Here is an 18,817-nt window from a genome sequence, read left to right as displayed (position 1 = left end):
CTCTGACCTGGGCGATAGAGTGAGACTTGGTCTCTAAAAACAAAAAGCAATGCAGATTCCTGGGCCCCATCTCATGGCTGCTGACTCAGGAGCTCCAGGGGTGGAGCCCAGCGGTCTGCATTTTTAACAATCCTCCAGGTGATTCTGATGATGCTCACTCCAGCATCTCTCAGAGCGAGGGATAGTTTGTGGCTTTTCTGAAGCCCACTCCCTATCTTTTCCCTCCCAGGAGACCATCCCACATTTCAACTTGCAGTTTGGGCAAACACCAGGGGGTAGATTGGAGAGGAATGAAAACCAGTGACCCCATGGTAGGAAAAGCTGTTTGCCTTGGCAGGTTTGCCTGGACTCAGAGCCAAGATTCTATCAATCCTAGTGATTGACTTTATTTAAGTGATTCTCCTATTCTTTTCTCTCTCCCTCCAGCGCAGGGTGGTGGCGGTGGTGGGGGGGTGGGGGCGGCTGGGGGTGGAAGAGGCTAAGGTGCACACTGGGAAGGGGAGGGGCCCCAGTTCTTCTCTGATCCACTCTGAGGCCCAAGCCCTTGCTCCCCAAGATGCGTGGCTTCCCAGATGAAACCACATCAGGCAACATTTTGCTCTCAGAATGGGGTTTTCATTTTGCACCATTAGCTGAACTCAGTGGGGATTTAACACAATCCAGGAAATCAAGCAGTTAGCAGCAGGATTCTGGATGGCTGACACTGATTCTGCTGGTGTGTATGCATTGATGATGCCGGCGTGTGTGTGCGCATCTGTACACGAGCTTGCGTGTGTGTGTTCATATGTGAGTATTGGGGAAAGGGCTCTGCAAAGTTGCAATCTCTACTCTCCTGCCTGGCCATCTTCCCAAGGTGTCTGGAGTCCAGAAAACAGGGCAACTTCAATTAAATAATTTGTCCCAAATGAGCCACTCAGGAGCATTTTCCACATCTGCTATTTTTTGTTTGTTTGTTTGTTTGTTGGAGATGAGAGAAAAAGAAATCTGCTTTGGATCTTGTTCTTTTAGTTTAGCTTTTTTCTTTTCTTGTGTGTAACATATGTATTGTAGTCAGCAAATGCATCTAAGTATGCAGCATGTGGCTTGTGGTCAGGGGAAAGACGCTGAGTTATTGTGACAAAGCACAAGCCCCTTTCTCTGCTAAACGAATTAATGATGCCAGACATCGGCTCCTGCTGGGAACAGAGGGGTCTGTTAAGCTGCCATTGCAAGGCCATTGTCAGTAGGACTTATCTGGGCCCTAGCGCCGCAAAGCCAGCTCGCCATGGTGCCCAGACCTCTGCTGAGTGTTGGAAGGAGGTTGTGGTTGCTTTCAGCCAAACGCTGTTACTGAATCTCATTTGCACAATTGGACTTGGGGAGGGTGCTTTCTGCCTCAGGCCTCAGGGTTACTTACCCAAGACGTGTGTGATCTGGGGCTGGGAGGCAGAAACTGGTGCTCTGTCTTCACAGTTTAGTGAGGCTTTGGTATATGAACAGACTTTTCCACCTGGAGGCTCTGTGGGGTAGGAGGGGTGGAGCAGTCCCACGGGACTGGTGCACTGGGGTGCCTGTCTATGGGCCTTTCCCAATCAAGCAAGCTGGGCTAAGCCACTTTGTAGAGTTTACAGAATGGTATGGTAGCTCATATCTTTGAGAGCACTTTGAGAGGCTGAGGTGGGAGGATCATTTGAGCTCAGGAGTTCGAGATCACCCTGGGAAAGATGGCAAGAATCTGTTTCTACACAAAAATTAAAAAATTAGCCAGGTGTGGTGCTGGATGCTTGTAGTCACAGCTACTCAGGAGGCTGATGTTGAAAGATCACTTGAGCCCAGAAGATTAAGGCGGCAGTGAGCTGTGATGGCGCCACTGCACTCCAGCCTAGGCGACAGAGCGAGATCCTGTCTCTTAAAGAGTTTGCATCTTGGATCACGAGGTCAGGAGATCAAGACCATCCTAGCTAACATGGTGAAACCCCATCTCTACTAAAAATACAAAAAATTAGCCGGGCATGGCAGTGTGCACCTGTCGTCCCAGTTCCTCGGGAGGCCGAGGCAGGAGAATTGCTTGAACCCAGGAGACGGAGGTTGCAGTGAGCCGAAATTCCGCCACCACACTCCAGCCTGGGCGAAAGAGCAAAACTCTGTCTAAAAAAAAAAAAAAGAGTTTGCCAGTCTCACTGTGACTAGCTTGCCCTCTACTTCTCAGGTCATCTGTCTCTTTGGGAACTTTAGGCCCCTCTGAAAGAGAAAGCAATTTAGGGAAAAAGCAAGTCTCTTAGGAATCAGAGTGTGTGGTCTGGTATCTGCCTCTGGGTGATTTTTTATTATCAGCACCTTTTGGAAAAAATTGATCCAACTGCTTGCCCCGTCGTCCCAGATGGCTAGGCCCCCATTCATCCCCTCTTGCTCTCCTACTGGAGGAACTGCTGTGTAAAACACAAAGCTCTGGGCAGAGAGGCAGGGAGCAGGTTCCAGGCAAATACTGACAAATGACTTCACTTTTGAGCATCGGTTGAACCAGATTTAATGTATCTTCCAGTTCTAAGTAAATAATTCACATTCTAACCCCTTGATTTTGTTATGTGAAAAATGATGGGGATTGACTAAATCAGTGGACTGCCTCCCTCCTCCTTCTCAAAAAAGAAAAAAAAAAGGAAACAAAAAGCTGGTTGAGAAAGCAGAATTCTTACTCAAAACCCTTAAGAAGTCCTAACTATAGCCAAGTTGCTCCAGCTGAATGGAGGGTGAAGGGTCTGGAGATGTAAAATCTCTGTATTTCCTTCGTGATCTGACATTTTGTGGTTCATTTACATTTTGTATATACTGACATTCTTTATTAGACAGTAAGTTTTTTAAATTTAAAATTTTTGATTCAAAATAAATATAGTTTAAAAAGTTAAATTGGAACCAAAGGTTTTTAACAAAAGCTGCAGTTCCCTTCCTACCTCTAGTTCCTATGACCTAGAAGTAATAATTTTCAAGGATTTTAGTGATTTCTTCATATTCAGCAAACTGGAGCAAATAAATAACATGTTTATAATTTGATTTCTTATTTTTAATATTTAAACATTCTTTATTGATTTTCTGTTATTGAAGTTAAAGATTTATCTCTCTTACACTGTCTTTCCAGTATAGTTATATCACATTTTTGGTTAATATTCAGTGTTTAATTTATTATAATTATGTAAATATTATTTGCAGCTGAGCCGTGTAGTGTACTGCATATTTATTTCCTTTCTTTTACATCGTGAAAGCTTTCTGGCAGATATGCATGAGGAAATCGGCCTGAGTTCTCTTTCCTGCCATTGGTTTGGGCTGATGGAGCTTTATGCCTGTTTGTTAGACAGGATTCTTCAGAGAAACAGAATAAACAGGAAATGAGAGAGGGAGTTAATTAGGGGCATTGGTTCACAGGATCGGAAGAGTCTCATGATAGGCTGTCTGCAAGCTGGAGAACCAGAGAAGCCTCAGAACAATGCAGCCCCCAGTCTGAGGCTGAAAGCCTGAGAGCCCCCAGGAGGCCACTGGTGCAAGCTCCAAAGTCCCAGAGCCGAAAAACATGGAGTCTGATGTGCAAGGGCAGGAGGAGAGAAACAGCCATTATTGGGAAGGGAGGGAGAGCGGAAACTCCACAAGCTGAATACCCATCTTCTTCTGACTGCCCTCACAGCTGATTGGGTGGTGCCAGCCCACATTGAGGTCTGAATCTTATTCTCCCAGCCCACTGACTCACGTGTCAGTCTCATCTGAAACACCCTCTGAGACACACACACATCTGCAGCCTTCTCAGCATCCCTCAATCCAAGCACATCACAGCCTGCCACACAGTTGTTCTGGAAAAACCATCCTAAGCCTTCCTTTTCCTTTCTTAGGTTAGACCTTTGGTTTCCTGAATCCTGTGTCTTGTTTAATTCTGCATTTTTAAAAATAGGTAAGTGAGATGATGGACATGCTAATTAGCTTGATTTAATCATTCCTTCTCATATATAAAACATCACATTGTAACCCATAAGTGTATACAATTATTGCTTTTCAATCAAAAGTAACATTAATAATGCTTTTTTTTTTTTTTTTTTTTTTTTTGAGACAGAGTCTTACTCTGTTGCCTAGGCTGGAGTGGCATGATCTCAGCTCACTGCAGCCTCTGCCTCCCTAGTTTAAGCAATTCTCTGCCTCAGCCTCCCGAGTAGATGGGCCTACAGGTGCGCACCACCATGCCTGGCTAAGTTTTTGTATTTTTAGTAGAGACAGAGTTTTGCCATGTTGCCCAGGCTGGTCTCGAACTTTTGAACTCAGGCAATCTGCCTGCCTCGGCCTCCCAAAGTGCTAGGATTACAGGTGTGAGCCACTGTGCCTGGTTAATAATATATTTTATAAATTAAAAAATTCTGCGTTTTTGTAGAGCACATCATTGAGTAGTTTCCTAAGACATGACACATGGAAGATGATGTTTTAAAACCTTTTAATGCCTGAAGATGTTTTTATTCTACTCTCGCATGCTGATTGATAGCTTGCCCCAGTATAAACTTTGGAAATTTTAAAGGCATTGATTCATTATCCTCCAGCTTCTAGTGTCTGTATTGATAAATCCAGTGCAACTGGGATACTGATCCTTTGTGTTAGATGTCTACTCTTTTCTCTTGAAGATTTCAAGAGTTCTTTTTGTCCTTCATATTTCTAAATATCATGATTCTTTGAGCTGGGTGTTGTTTAACCTGAGGACTCATGTTCTTCATTTCTGGAAAGTTTTCTTGCATTATTTCTTTGGTATTTTCTCCCATTTGTTTTCTTGGTTCTCTCTTGCTATATAATACCCTTTTCTCAGATGTTGAAACTCTTGGATTGATTCTCTGTCTTTTTCTTTCCTCTATTTCCCATTTCTTTGTCATTTTGTTCATCTTTTCAGGAAATTTCTTCAACCTTATCTTTTAAAAAAAGTTTAAAAAATATTCTTGAAAAAAATTTTTTTTAGACAGTTGGGCTCTGTGACCTAGCCTGGAGTGCAGTGGTGTGATCTCAGCTCACTGCAACGTCTGCCTCCTGAGTTCAAGTGATTCTCCTACCTCAGCCTCCCAATTAGCAGGAATTTTAGGCACATGCCACTACACAGGCTAATTTTTGTATTTTCAGTAGTGGTGGGGTTTTGCCATGTTGGCTGGGCTGGCCTGGTCTTGAACTCTTGGCTCCAAGTGATCGACCTGCCTTGGCCTCCCAAAGTGCTGGGATTACAGGCGTGAGCCACTATGCCTGGCCTCTTCAACCTTATCTTAAAACCATTATTTATTGATTTTCTGTTATTGAAGTTAAAGATTTATCTCTTTTATACTATCTTTCCAATATAGTTATATCACACTTTTGGTTAATATTGAATGTTTAATTTATTAGAATTGTGTAAATATTATTTGCAGCTGAGCCATGTAGTATACTGCATATTTATTTTCTTTCTTTTACATCTTTTTACTTATCTTGAATTATACATTTCTTCTTATATTTTAAATTTCCAAGTAATCTTTCCTAGTCTCTGAACATTCCTTTTAATAGCTTTCTGTTCTTGTTTTAGGAATACAAAAGTCTTATCTAATTTATTATCATTTAAAACAATTTTTTTGAGGGAGGGTCTCACTCTCTCACCTAGGCTGGAGTGCAGGGGTGCAATTATAGCTCACTGCAGCCTCAATCTCCCCAGACTCAGGTGATCTTCTCACCTCGGCTTCCTAAGTAGCTGGGACTACAGGCATGCACCACCGTGCCTGGCTAATTTTTTTTTTTTTTTTTTTTGGTAGAGACGGGGTCTCACTATGTTGCCCAGGCTGGTCTCTAACTCTTAGGTTCAAGTGATCTGCTTGCCTCAGCCTCCCTAAGTGCTGAGATTACAGGTGTGGGCCACCATGCCTGGCCATATTATCAATTTTTAAAGTTTTTTTTTTTTTTAATTTTATTTTATGTACAGAGAGCTACCATGGTTTCTTTCATTTGGTGGATGTGCTGGATAATCCATTCAAGGAAGCTCATTTAGTGTAACTTAATGAAGCCTACCTTCTCTGCATACTGATGGAAACACTGGCAGCACATGTTGAGGCCGTAATGACAAGAGCGAGAACCCTGGCCTAATTTTTTTGGGTGACTCCAGGAGAGCCACTGGTGACCCATCTTGCTTTTAGGAGTGCAACAAGGCAAAAAGCGAATTTTTTTTTTTTTTTTTTTTTTTAAATACTCCCTGCATTGTCTCTGTTATCTCTGAATTCCTTTTCTTCCTTTTCTGTTTTGAATGTTCGGTCTTTGCCATTCACATTTGGAGGCTTTCCTTAAATACCTGCCAGTCCTTGACTGTCCATTTGAATTTAACAGTGAGACAAGAAGTTGGAAGCTCTTTGTGTACATGCAGGGCCTGTGATTTGTTGGGCCTCACTGGAGAATTTTGTGGAGGGCCCATAGGTCTTTTCTTTTGAACTACTCTTAGGTTGATGCAGAAGTAACTATGGTTTTTGCAACTGAAAGTAATGGCAAAGACCACGACTACTTTTGCAACAGCCTAATAATTTCTTTAGAGAAAAACCACCCAATCTTCTGACACAGGCATATAAATGTAGTGTTCTAAGATGCGAGTGTCTCATTCTTCAATTTGCAGACGTTCATGTAACCCTTTGGTGTTCACACAGCAGCACCCTGTCCTGTCCTCTTCTGTGTCTAGTATACCCCAGCCGCAGGCTGTCTGCAGGTTTAGGCCTTCTTTTTTTTTCCTTTCCTTTTTTTTTTTTTTTTTGAGATGGAGTCTTGCTTTGTCACCCAGGCTGGAGTGCAGTGGTGCAATCTCAGCTCACTGCAACCTCCACCTCCTGGGTTCAAGCGATTCTCCTACCTCAGCCTCCCGAGTAGCTGGGACTACAGGCCTTCTGTATGGAATGAAGCCCGTGGCTATTGCTGGAGTTGGTGAGGGCAGCCACCTGGACTCAAGGCCCAGGGGAGTGGGTCCGAGTGTCCCTATGTGAACTTGCTGCCAATCCCAACATTGACAGCCTCTGTGATGGAGTTCAGGAGTGTCCGGGGGCCCCAGTTCAGGAGCATTTGTGGGACCTGCTCTGCTGATAGGCTTGTTTCTTACTGGTGTCCCTGTCTGTCCCTCTTTTTCTTCTTTTCTCTGTACTTTACTGGCATCCCTGTCTGCATTTAGCTTTTCTTCTCCCTTTTAAGCTAGATTCTACCATCCATTTACTTCCTATCATACAAAATGTTGATACGATCATGTTTCCTTTACCACTTTCTTGCATGTGTTTGTAACTTGTTTTTTTGACTATAATTTTAAACTGAGTTCAAGAAGAGTGGGAACGATTGCGTGTGCTCAGTCTAATCCTAGTGTGCCTGGGAATGCTCCTTCACACTCAGTCTGGAAGCTTGGTGGGATGGCTTCTGTCTTCTTTTCCCTTCTGTTTTCCCTTTCCATTGGATTTTTGCTCTCTGGAATTTGCCCTCACCACTCTGGATCCTGGCCTCCTGTGGGCTGCCATGGCCCCAGTTAAGTGGTCTAGTTTCAGACTCATTCTTAAGCTCTTTGGCCCTTAGGGTTGACAGATGTTTCCTCCATTTAAATGGACCCTGTGGTTTTCATGACACTGGGCTGCCTGGTTTCCCAGCGGGGCCTCTCATGGCATTTACAGTAACTCTTCTTCCTTTCACCCGACGAAGGTGCTCCCTGGTGTCCCTCTTTCTCTCTGTACTTTACCCTTCATTGCTACTATCATCTGCACTCAGATGAGTTATAGGTTGATTCCTAACGCAACCTCATGCCACCTTTCCCCACAGACCCTTCCTGGATTCCTACAGCCATTCCACAGGACTGGTTATGAAATGACTGGCTTTGGGCCAATGGTTGCCTTATGTTCAAAGTCATGGGTAGGATGTCTCAGGCTTGGGAGGGTTGGAGGCACCATTCGTAGAAGCAGGGAGTCAGGAGGAAGAGACGGCTTTGAAGAATGTGAGGGTTTGGGATGGTGTGTGATGACTTCCTTATTCTCATTTCAGCTTCCCAAATAGGGCCAGGCTTCTTAGGGGAGCCTACCAAGGAAGTATGAGTTGTGAGCAAAAATGGTTTGGGTGACTGCAGGTGGAATGAAAGCATAATGGCCTACTCAAATGTAATGGATTATTTTAAGATTTCCCGAGAAAGACCCAGACAGGCCCTGGTTGCAGCCTCAAATTTTGAGTTTTCAAAGTTTCTGGGTCTCTGAATTCTTGCTGGCACCAATGCCTAGGTGGGAGTCATGTCTTACCCTTGGAGGATGTTGAAATTGTTGCTTAAGAAAAAAAACACATAATTTTTAAATTTTGTTGTTTGGTTTTAGATCAGGGTCTAGCTGTTACAGGAAGCTGAGATCCAGGGCCCAAGGTGGTAGTTTAGTCTTAGCCCTATCCTCCAGGCACAGCAGGGTGCCCAATGAGGGAAGCATGGAGGGAGCACAGGGTGGGCATAGTGCTGGAAATAAGCCTTGCCATTTCCTGGAAGTACCCAGCAGGGGCTCCTCGGATGGTTGATCCACCAAGCCTGCAGTCGTATGGTGCCCTGCACTTTACAGACAGAGAACTGAGACTCAAAGAAGAACCCAGGACCTGGGACTATATCCAGTGGTTGCCCCAGCTGCTACCTTCTGGGCTTCTGTTTGTCCACCACCACCATGTACATTGCAAATTCAGCCCATGGGCAACATCACTGGGGCCCTGGGATGGGGTGGTGGTGATCAGTTCCGGGCTGCTCCTGGGCCAGCACCTGCCCTCGCCCCAGCAGCCGTGGGATGCAGCATGGTGGGAGTCTGCACACACACCCACGAGGAAAAATCCAGCCGGGACGGCTCATGATCTTTTCAACATTGTTGGTAATCTGCACCCCTAAAACAAACCCTTGAAAGATGGAAAGATGTTAGTAATTTCTGGCCATATGTGCCTTCTTCCCTGCTCTCCCCACCTCAAAAAAGAAAGGAGCCAAGTGGCAAGACAAGAAGTAAAGTCTAATGTGTAACACATTCCCATACTCTGATTTCTCCTCCCTTGCTGCTCCCCCACCTGTATAAACTACATTCCTTTACTCGGTCATGGCAAAGGAACATTAATTTTTGATTTGAAGTGTGATTGAAAGCAACACGATCAGAAGAGTGAAATAGTTTCCACTGAAGCAATATCATTTCTAACCAGGTTGTGGTATGTATGGCAGGAGAGAGTGGTTTTGGGGTTAGGTGTGGCTTCTGATCCTGATTCTGTCTCTTACAAACTGTGGCCTCATGCTGTTTTACTTAACCTGAGTCCTTCTCCTTGATTGTAATAAAGTACTATTGATGCCTTCTTAACGTGGTTGCTGGGAGTATTAAACAAGGAGTCATAGATAGACATATCCCATTCTCATCTTCAGAGCCCAGCACATGGTGGGTACTGTATTATGATGGCTCACTTCTCTGCAGAAAAGAGGGCACCTGCCTTGTCAGCTGGAGTGTGTATTGATTTCTCCCATCTCTAATAAATAAAATAAATTAAAATATTAAATAATAAAGCTTTCACAAATGCAGTTTCTCCTTTGCCAGAGAAGTCTCTTTCAACCAGGAGGCACTCTTTTGCCATTTCATAAGTGAAGTCATTTTGAAATGTAGGTGAAACTGGGAAGAGGGTCTGAACTCCTCTCCATGATCTTCTTGGTCCATTTAATCTGTACTCTAAGTTTGCCGTTCATTCTAAAGAATTTTGGAACCATAGAGTCAGCATGGACAACATCCAGATTAAAAGTGCACATTTAGACATGGGTTTCAACTTAGGATTAGTGACTTTAGGCAAGTCAACTTAACCCCCTATGCCTCAGTTTTCTCATCTATTAGATGGGAAAATAATTATGCCTTCCTCCTGGAGTTGTTAGAATTAACTTGAGGAAATGCACGGAAAATACTTAGCTTGTGTTCTGGCAGGTCACATGCTTTCGTAATTGTTAGCCATTGTGATTTAGTTCAGGTTCAAGACTTTCCACAGGGTGTGTGGGTGGAAGCCTTGCGTCATTAAAAAGAGGGGCCTTGGAAATTTTCTATTAAAAAGAATTCAGAGGATATGCAAATTACCTGGTGACTGGCACCTAGAAAGTGATTTCCAACTCCTTTGGGAATATCTGGGGTTGGCCAGTCTTAAAGGGGAGTTGATTGTACCAGCGACACTGTGTGTTCACTGCTTTGTTTATAGAGCGCGTCCACGCTTATTTATCTTCATCAGTAGCCCCTGTGGAGCCATTGCTACAGGATGTAGCTCACAGGTTAACACTGTTAATTCAATGTCCATTGGGACAGAGAAAAGAGAAAGCAGAGCTGGTGAATGGACCAGTTTCCCATCCTCCTGGGAGTTGAGAACAGAAGCAGCCCTGGTACCATATTGGATTTGAAGAAAGCTCATCACCTGCATTTATCAATTAGAACTTCACCAGGACTTGCTCTAATCTGCCAGGAGGTCAAAGTAGATTTGGATTTTGTGTAGGTCTTCTCAGTTGGCAGAAGATCAGTACTGCCTGTCAGTGGGGATTAGTGGTTGATTAGCGATTGACTGATACTAGCAGTACCTGCTATCTTACCGCCATAGAGACCCAGTAGTAGAAACTGATTTCTCCCATGCTGTGGTTGGACGTTGATGTTTAATGCAGGAAGCATGACCATTTGAAGCAATCTTTAACTTTCCCTTGCTGAGTGCAAGTTCTGCCTGTCATTTTATAGGACTCAATTTTCAAGGAATTATAGGTCTTTCAATGTTAAAATACTAAACCAGTAACTTGCTCTTTAAAACAAAACCAAACAAAAAGAAACCCTCCTGGTCAGGCATGGTGGCTCATACCTGTAATCCCAACACTTTGGGAGGCTGAAGAGGGAGGATTTCTTGAGTCCAGAAGTTCTGGGCAACATAGTGAGACCCGTCTCAAAAAAAAAAAAGAAAAATCAGCCAGACATGATGGTGCATGCCTGTAATCTCAGCTACTTGGGAGGCTGAGGTGGAAGAATTGCTTGAGCCCGGGAATTTGGGGCTGCAGTGAGCTGAGATCGAGACACTGCACTCCAGCCTGGGCAATAGAGTGAGACCCTGTCTCCACAAAGAGAACAATAAAAAGCAAAAACACTCAGGGTTTTTTGATTTTGAATGCTGAGATCAATAGCATCAGATCGTGTGGATTAAATTGGGTTATAGGACCCTTTTTTCTCTTAAAGCACTGCATGATATTCTGAGTCACTGTATTTTTAAAAAGAGCAATGTGATTTAGTTTTGAAATTTATTTGAGGATCTCCTGGTACCAATGGCCATTACAGAGAGATACCACTGGATATCACAGAATACAGGGCGGAGGCGGTGGCAGAATGGGTAACTGAGACCTTTATTTTTATTTTTATTTTTGAGATGGAATTTTGCTTTGTCCCTTAGGCTAGAGTGCGGTGGCGCAATCTTGGCTCACTGCAACCTCCGCCCCCCGGGTTCAAACAATTCAACTGCTTCAGCCTCCTTAGTAGCTGGGATTATGGACACCTGCCACCGTGCCTGGCTAATTTTTGTATGTTTAGTAGAGATGGGGTTTCATCATGCTGGCCAGGCTGGTCTTGAACTCCTGACCTCAGGTGATACACCCGCTTTGGCCTCCCAAAGTGCTGGGATTACAGACCTTGGTTTTTATGGATAAAACTGCCGGTTTCTTGACTTGTTTCTTGCCTTTCATTTTCTCCTCCACCTCAGCTGCACACTTGGGTTATTGTTCTAGATGAAAAGCTTTGTTCTACAGTAAACACTGGAGAGTCCAAAAGACGTGAGGGAGGATGACTGACACTGTAATTGCTGCTTGGGTGATGGGATTATTAGAAGCCCAAACCTCAGCATCATGCGATATCCCCATGAAACCAACTCTGCGCATGTGCCCCTGAATCTAAAATTAAATATATATATATTTGAAAGAAGAAAGTATAAGCAAAAAATAAAATAAAATGATAAAATGCAATCACTTGGAGGATCAAAAAAAGAAAAGCTGTGTTCTAAATGCTTTCTCTTCCCCTCTTTTCTTCTGTCCTCTCCATCTCTAGCACTGAGGATGAAAATAAAAGAAGTGAAAAAAGAAAATGGTGACAAGAAGATTGTCCCCAAGAAGAAGAAGCCTCTGAAGTTGGGGCCCATCAAGAAGAAGGATCTGAAGAAGCTCGTGCTGTACCTGAAGAATGGGGCCGACTGTCCCTGCCACCAGCTGGACAACCTCAGCCACCACTTCCTCATCATGGGCCGCAAGGTGAAGAGCCAGTACTTGCTGACAGCCATCCACAAGTGGGACAAGAAAAACAAAGAGTTCAAAAACTTCATGAAGAAAATGAAAAACCACGAGTGCCCCACCTTTCAGTCCGTGTTTAAGTGATTCTCATGGGGGCGGGGCGGGGAGGGAGCCTCGGGTGGGGTGGGGGCAGGGGGACAGTGCCCCGGGAATCCTGTGGGCCACACACATGCACTGCGCCTGTCGGTAGTGGACATTGTAATCCAGTCGGCTTGTTCTTGCAGCATTCCCGCTCCCTTCCCTCCATAGCCACGCTCCAAACCCCAGGGTAGCCATGGCCAGGTAAGGCAAGGGTCATTTAGATTAGGAAGGTTTTTAAGATCCACAGTATGGAGCAGCAGCCACTGCACAGGAGGAGGTGACAAACCATTTCCACCAGCGATGTAGTCACTAAAATACAAAAAGGGGGATTGGGCAGAAAGTGAGAGCCAGCAGCAAAAACTGCATTTTGCAACTTGTTGGTGTGGATCTACTGGCTGATCTATGCCTTTCAACTAGAAAATTCTAATAATTGGCAAGTCACGTTGCTTTCAGGTCCTGAGTAGTTTCTTTCTGTCTGCTTTAAATGGAAACAGACCCATACCACACTTACAATTAAAGTCAAGCCCAGAAAGTGGTAAGTGCAGGGAGGAAAAGTGCAAGTCCGTTATGTAATAGTGACAGCAAAGGGACCGGGGGAGAGACATCTCCGGCTTTGCCCACAGTCTTTCCATGTGATTGTCTTTGGATCTGAATCAGCCAGTCTCAGATGCCCCAAAGTTTCGGTTCCTATGAGCCCAGGGTATGATCTTATCCCTAAGACATGTGGAGGGGCAGCCTGTACCTGCCTTCGTGTCAGAAAAAGGAAACCACAGTGAGCCTGAGAGAGATGACGATTTTCGGGCTGAGAAGGCTGTAGTTTTCAAAACACATAGTTAAAAAAGAAACAAATGAAAAAAATTTTTAGAACAGTCCAGCAAATTGCTAGTCAGGGTGAATTGTGAAATTGGGTGAAGAGCTTAGGATTCTAATCTCATGTTTTTTCCTTTTCGCATTTTTAAAAGAACAATGAAAAACACACACTTATTTTTCAAGGGTTTAAAACAGTCTACATTGAGCATTTAGAAGGTGTGCTAGAACAAGGTCTCCTGATCCGTCCGAGGCTGCTTCCCAGAGGAGCAGCTCGCCCCAGGCATTTGCTAAGGGGGGTGGATTTCCCTGGTAGTGTAGCCGTGTGGCTCTCCTTCCTGAAGAGTCCTTGGTTGCCCTAGAACCTAACACCCCCTAGCAAAACTCACAGAGCTTTCCGTTCTTTTCTTTCCTGTAAAGAAACAGTTCCTTTGAACTTGATTGCCTATAGATCAAGGAAATTCAGAACAGTCTGCCTGTCTGTCGCCCTGCACTTTTTACATATATTTTTTTCATTTCTGCAGACAGAAAGTTGACATGGGTGGGGTGTCCCCATCCAATGAGAGGGTTTCAAAAGCAAAATATCTCTGCAGTTTTTCACAAGTGCCCTGAGATGTTTCTCAAAGCCCTTATGTTTAATCAGTGATGTATATAAGCCAGTTCACATAGACAACTTACCTCTCTTGTCCAATGTACAGAAAGTAGTTCTAAAAAATGCATATTAATTTCTTCCCCCAAAGCCGGATTCTCAATTCTCTGCAATACTTTGAGGACTTTTATGATTGTCCCTCTGGGCCGATGCTTATACCCAGTGAGGATGCTGCAGTGAGGCTGTAAAGTGGCCCCCTGCGGCCCTAGCCTGACCCAGAGGAAAGGATAGTAGATTCTGTTAACTCTTGAAGATTCCAGTATGAAAATCAGCATGCCCGCCTAGTTACCTACCTGAGAGTTATCCTGATATAATTAACCTGTCACACTTAGTGATCCTATTCTTTTAACACCTTTTTTTGTGGGGTTCTCTCTGACCTTTTGTCATAAAGTGTTGGGGACCTTAAGTGATTTGCCTGAAATTTTGGATGATTAAACAATGTGTATATATATATTAGCTAATTAGAAATATTCTACTTTTCTGTTGTCAAACTGAAATTCAGAGCAAGTTCCTGAGTGCATGGATAGTTCTGTTTGATTCACTCAAGAGTTCAGTGCTCATATGTATCTGCTCATTTTGACAAAGTGCCTCATGCAACCAGGCCCTCTCTCTGCGGCAGAGTCCTTAGTGGAGGGGTTTACCTGGAACATTAGCAGTTACCACAGAATACAGAAGAGCAGGTGACTGTGCTGTGCAGCTCTCTAAATGGGAATTCTCAGGTAGGAAGCAACAGCTTCAGAAATAGCTCAAAATGAATGGGAAATGTGAATTGCAGCTGCAGGTTTTACCACCACCTCAGAGTCCCAGGACCTTGAGTGTCGTTAGTCACTTTATTGAAGATTTTAGACCCATAGCAGCTTTGTCTCTATCACATCAGCAATTTCAGAACCCAAAGGGAGGCTATCTGTAGGCCCAGAGCTGCACTCTCACGAACCTTTGTTTTTCTCCACAAAGTGTCTAACACAACCAATGTGCAGACTGATTGGCCCGGTCATTGGTTTCCGAGAGAGGAGGTCTGCATGTGATTTGCTAATTATCACTAGGGCCAAGGTGGGATTTGTAAAGCTTTACAATAATCGTTCTGGATGGAGTCCTGGGAGGTCCTTGGCAGAACTCAGTTAAATCTTTGAAGAATATTTGTAGTTATCTTAGAAGATAGCATGGAGGGTGAGGATTCCAAAAACATTTTATTTTTAAAATATCCTCTGTAACACTTGGCTCTTGGTGCCTGTGGGTTAGCACCAAGTTCTCCCCAGGGCAGAATTCAATCAGAGCTCCAGTTTGCATTTGGATGTGTGAATTACAGCAATCCCATTTCCCAAACCTAAAATCTGTTTTTCTCATCAGACTCCGAGTAGCCGGTTGCTGTGTCGTAACTTCATAGCTGCAGGAGGCTCAGGCGATCTGTTTCAGGAGAGCACCCTAGGCAACCTGCAGGGAATAACATACTGGCCGTTCTGACCTGTCACCAGCAGATACACGGGACATGGATGAAATTCCTGTTTCCTCTAGTTTCTTCCTGTAGTACTCCTCTTTTAGAGCCTAAGTCTCTACAAAAGCTTTGAATACTGTGAAAATGTTTTACATTCCATTTCATTTGTGTTGTTTTTTTAACTGCATTTTACCAGATGTTTTGATGTTATCGCTTATGTTAATAGTAATTCCCGTACGTGTTCATTTTATTTTCATGCTTTTTCAGCCATGTATCAATATTCACTTGACTAAAATCACTCAATTAATCAATGATACTGTGAGCTGTGACTTTTTTTTTTCCCCACTCAGCCATACACTTCTCACCCTCTCCAGTGAAGCACATGTATCTTTCTCCTCTTGAGTTTCTTCAGTGATGCTTTCTGGTCCCAGTTCAACAGCTTGCAAATGGTAACTGGGTGTGGGTGGGCTGAAGGAGAACTTAGGAGGCACCACAGGCTACCCATGACCCCCCCCTCCCATTTACCATCTGCTCCTAGAAATAACTTCCAGAAGTGTTTCTCCTGGCTGTGTGTGTTTCAGATCAGAGAGAAGGTTAAATGCTTGCTCTACAAGAATGTAGCTTTCGGCCCTGCCTGAATTTCTTTTCCATGTTTCTCATGGAAACATGCTGTTTCCCCTCCGGCTCAACTCAATGTTAGAATTACCAACTAGAATTGGAAAACTTGTTCGTATCTGGGGTCTTAGACACATAGGAGGCCTTGGAGAGGAACATATGCACCCTTTTAACATAAGACGGGGTTATAGCTGGGATTTCCCAACTAGTTTGGGACTCCGAGGTCACTCGCCTGGTTGGAATTATAACCCAGGGCTCCTGCATCCCACTTGCGTAGGCGTGATGTCTGCGCTCCCTGCCGAGCTTCCCTTTGGACTCAGAGTGCTGCACCACACCCAGACCAAGCTGTTTCATGTTAGGTTATGTGCTTCTTGACTAAGTAATTCTTCCATGTGACTTCTAATTCTGCAAGCAATTACAGTGGCAACTTCAATGGACGTAGTTCCCTGATCAATAAGTCACCTCCAAACCGCAGACAATGGGCAGTTTTACCCAGAAGTGATAAAATATTCCCAAGTTACCCAAATCCACACCCAAGCACAGAGACACAACTTTTTTAAAGATGTGGTATGAGGACTTGTAAACATTCTATCAAAGTCATGCTCTAGTCCAGAAAGACTCTCACATACTAATGTATCCGACTGGTGAAATAGTGAGATACTAGCCCAGCTATGGAAAATGTCCATATTTCCTTTTAGTTCCCCTGTGGTTAATAAGAAAGAAAATTTATTCAGGCTGGGTGAAGATGTCATTGCCAGCCTCCCCGCCCCCTGCACCCTGAAGGTCACCACCATGACCCACCATTTCCATTTTTTTTAAATCTGCAAAAGGATGATGAAGTGTGTGCAAAGGTATCTCAGCTCCAGCTGCTGGAGTCACTGTGGTGGAGTTTGGGGTACCCAAGGGTCAGGACTGCTTGAGGCTTGTGCCTCAGAGATGCTGGCAACACTTGGAACCACAGGCTTGTCCTCAAGCTGCATGGCAGCTGCACCTCTTTAATGAACAATTTCGGCACTCCCCTAGGCAGGAGGTATAAAAGACCAAGGGACACAGAAGTAGGCTTGTCTTAACTTCAAAAGCTGTCTCCTCACCTTGGGTCCAGAAATGCTAGCAATTCACTTTTGCTCCTGATGGAGGGACATTGTACTAATCATCCAATAGCAATTGAAGGGCAGAGGGAGAATTGTTCTTAAATTTCAGCCTATGTGAGTATCATCAAGGAGAGCTTGCTAATATGCGGGTCTTGGCTCCTACCCCCAGACATTCTGATTGGGAAAGTTTGGGAAGGTTGGCAAAGGGGCTCTAGAACCAAGGTGCTAGGTTTCTCTAATGGCAGCAGTCCACGAGATCTTTGCAAAACATTCTCATAGGACCTGCGTGGCCTGGGGATGAGAGGCAGGAGATTATTTTGTCATCTCCCTCTCCCCACATCCACACTTCATATTGCTGCAGTCCCTTCTGAAGCTCTGTGAGTTCATCTTACCTGGCATCAGCTATTAGAGGCAAGTTAATTGCAAGGGGAAATGAGCCCTCTTTCCTTAAAGCTGGGTACATTTGGCTGTCCAAGGAGTGTTTCTCATATTTTATTATGTATGTGAGTCACTTGAGCACCAGTGTTAAAATGCCAATTCTGAAGGGTAGGTCTGAGGCAGGCTTGAATTCTGCATTTCTTTTCTTTTCTTTTTTTCCTAATTTTTTCCCAGTTTTATTTGTATAAAGACATACACGGCCTAGCCAATGGAGCTTTGTCAAATAATCCATAAGTACCTAAAGCACACATGACTCGTAATGCTTTTAATATCAAAAGAGGTTATTTTTCTTAATCCAAAGATTATGTTATATAATTATTCTTTTTTTTTTGCAAACTACTAGTTGGCCATATTAACATTTGAATAATCTTTAAAAAATTTAAATACAAATTTTGGATTTGGAGGCACATGTGCAGCGTTGTTACGAGGGTAAATTGCCTGATGCTGAGGTTTGGGCTTCTATTGACTCTATTACTCAGATAGTGGACATAGTACCCAACAGGAAATTTCCCAATTCTTACCCCCGCCCTTCCTCCTTTTGGAGTCCCCAGAGTTGATTCTCTCTATCCTAATGTCCATGTGGACCCATTGTTTAGCTCCCTCTTATAAGTAAGAACATGTGGCATTCGGATGTGACTGCAAAGGACATGATTTTGTTATTTTCTATGGCTGTGTAGTATTCCATAGTGTATATGTACCATGTTTCCTTGAGTACCCGGGTGAGGCTGAAGCTGTGAAGCTGTCAGTGTGCAGAGTGTACTTTGCGTAGGGAAGCTCTAACAGGTTGATGGTTTCAGGCGCGTCCTCACCCCCTGTTACAGTATCACCATCTCTATAATCAGCACAGCCCATCTCCTAGGGACTCAAAATATTGACCACGCTTTGGAATGGGAAGAAAATCAAACCAGAGAGTCACGCCTATAAACCCAAAGCTGGGGCTGATCTTCTCAACCCACTCATTAGATTTCATTCTTGTCTCAGACCTTAAGGGTTAATTCTTTTCCTTCAGACTCGGCTCATTATGGAAACTCACAGGTCCCTTCCTATTTCCCCCACCTATTAGTATTCTGGACTGTGCCCTTTACCAAACTTCCCAGTCCCCAACCCCCATCCCCAGACCCACCAGGGATTGGTGGAGTTAACCAACTGGTGGTATTTACCTGGACAGCTAAAGTTATATAGGAATTTGACAACAGAATTGGGACTTTTCTTGTTCCATTTGATCATGTCTAGGCAGTTTCAACCTCAGGTTATGGGAGGAGCCAATAAAGAGGGGGGAAATTGAAGTCTTTGGAGGGAAAATCCCACCCCTGATATATTGAGGACAGCCTGCCTCCTGGGCTGACTTATTAGGGGAGCAGGCGGTAGGAATTGCTGTCAGCAAGGTCTAAGGGAGGCCTCTTGTAGATTTG

At 44.0% G+C, this 18,817-nt stretch overlaps 1 protein-coding gene across 1 annotated transcript in view; it reads left to right on the top strand.

Annotated features, from left to right (window-relative positions):
• SFRP1 (secreted frizzled related protein 1) overlaps window positions 1-15,572 on the top strand; it is a 45,365-nt gene extending 29,793 nt beyond the window's left edge. The window contains exon 3 of the mRNA XM_007962277.3: window positions 12,054-15,572. Within this exon, the coding sequence (XP_007960468.1) occupies window positions 12,054-12,376 (323 nt within the window). The 3' untranslated portion in view covers window positions 12,377-15,572. The remainder of the gene's footprint in view (window positions 1-12,053) is intronic.
• The last annotated feature ends 3,245 nt before the right edge of the window (window positions 15,573-18,817 follow it).

Source organism: Chlorocebus sabaeus, chromosome 8, assembly GCF_047675955.1.
Source record: "Chlorocebus sabaeus isolate Y175 chromosome 8, mChlSab1.0.hap1, whole genome shotgun sequence".
NCBI lineage: Eukaryota > Metazoa > Chordata > Mammalia > Primates > Cercopithecidae > Chlorocebus > Chlorocebus sabaeus.
The sequence above is the reverse complement of the archived record's forward strand: the minus strand, read 5'-3'. Positions and strand labels throughout refer to the sequence as shown.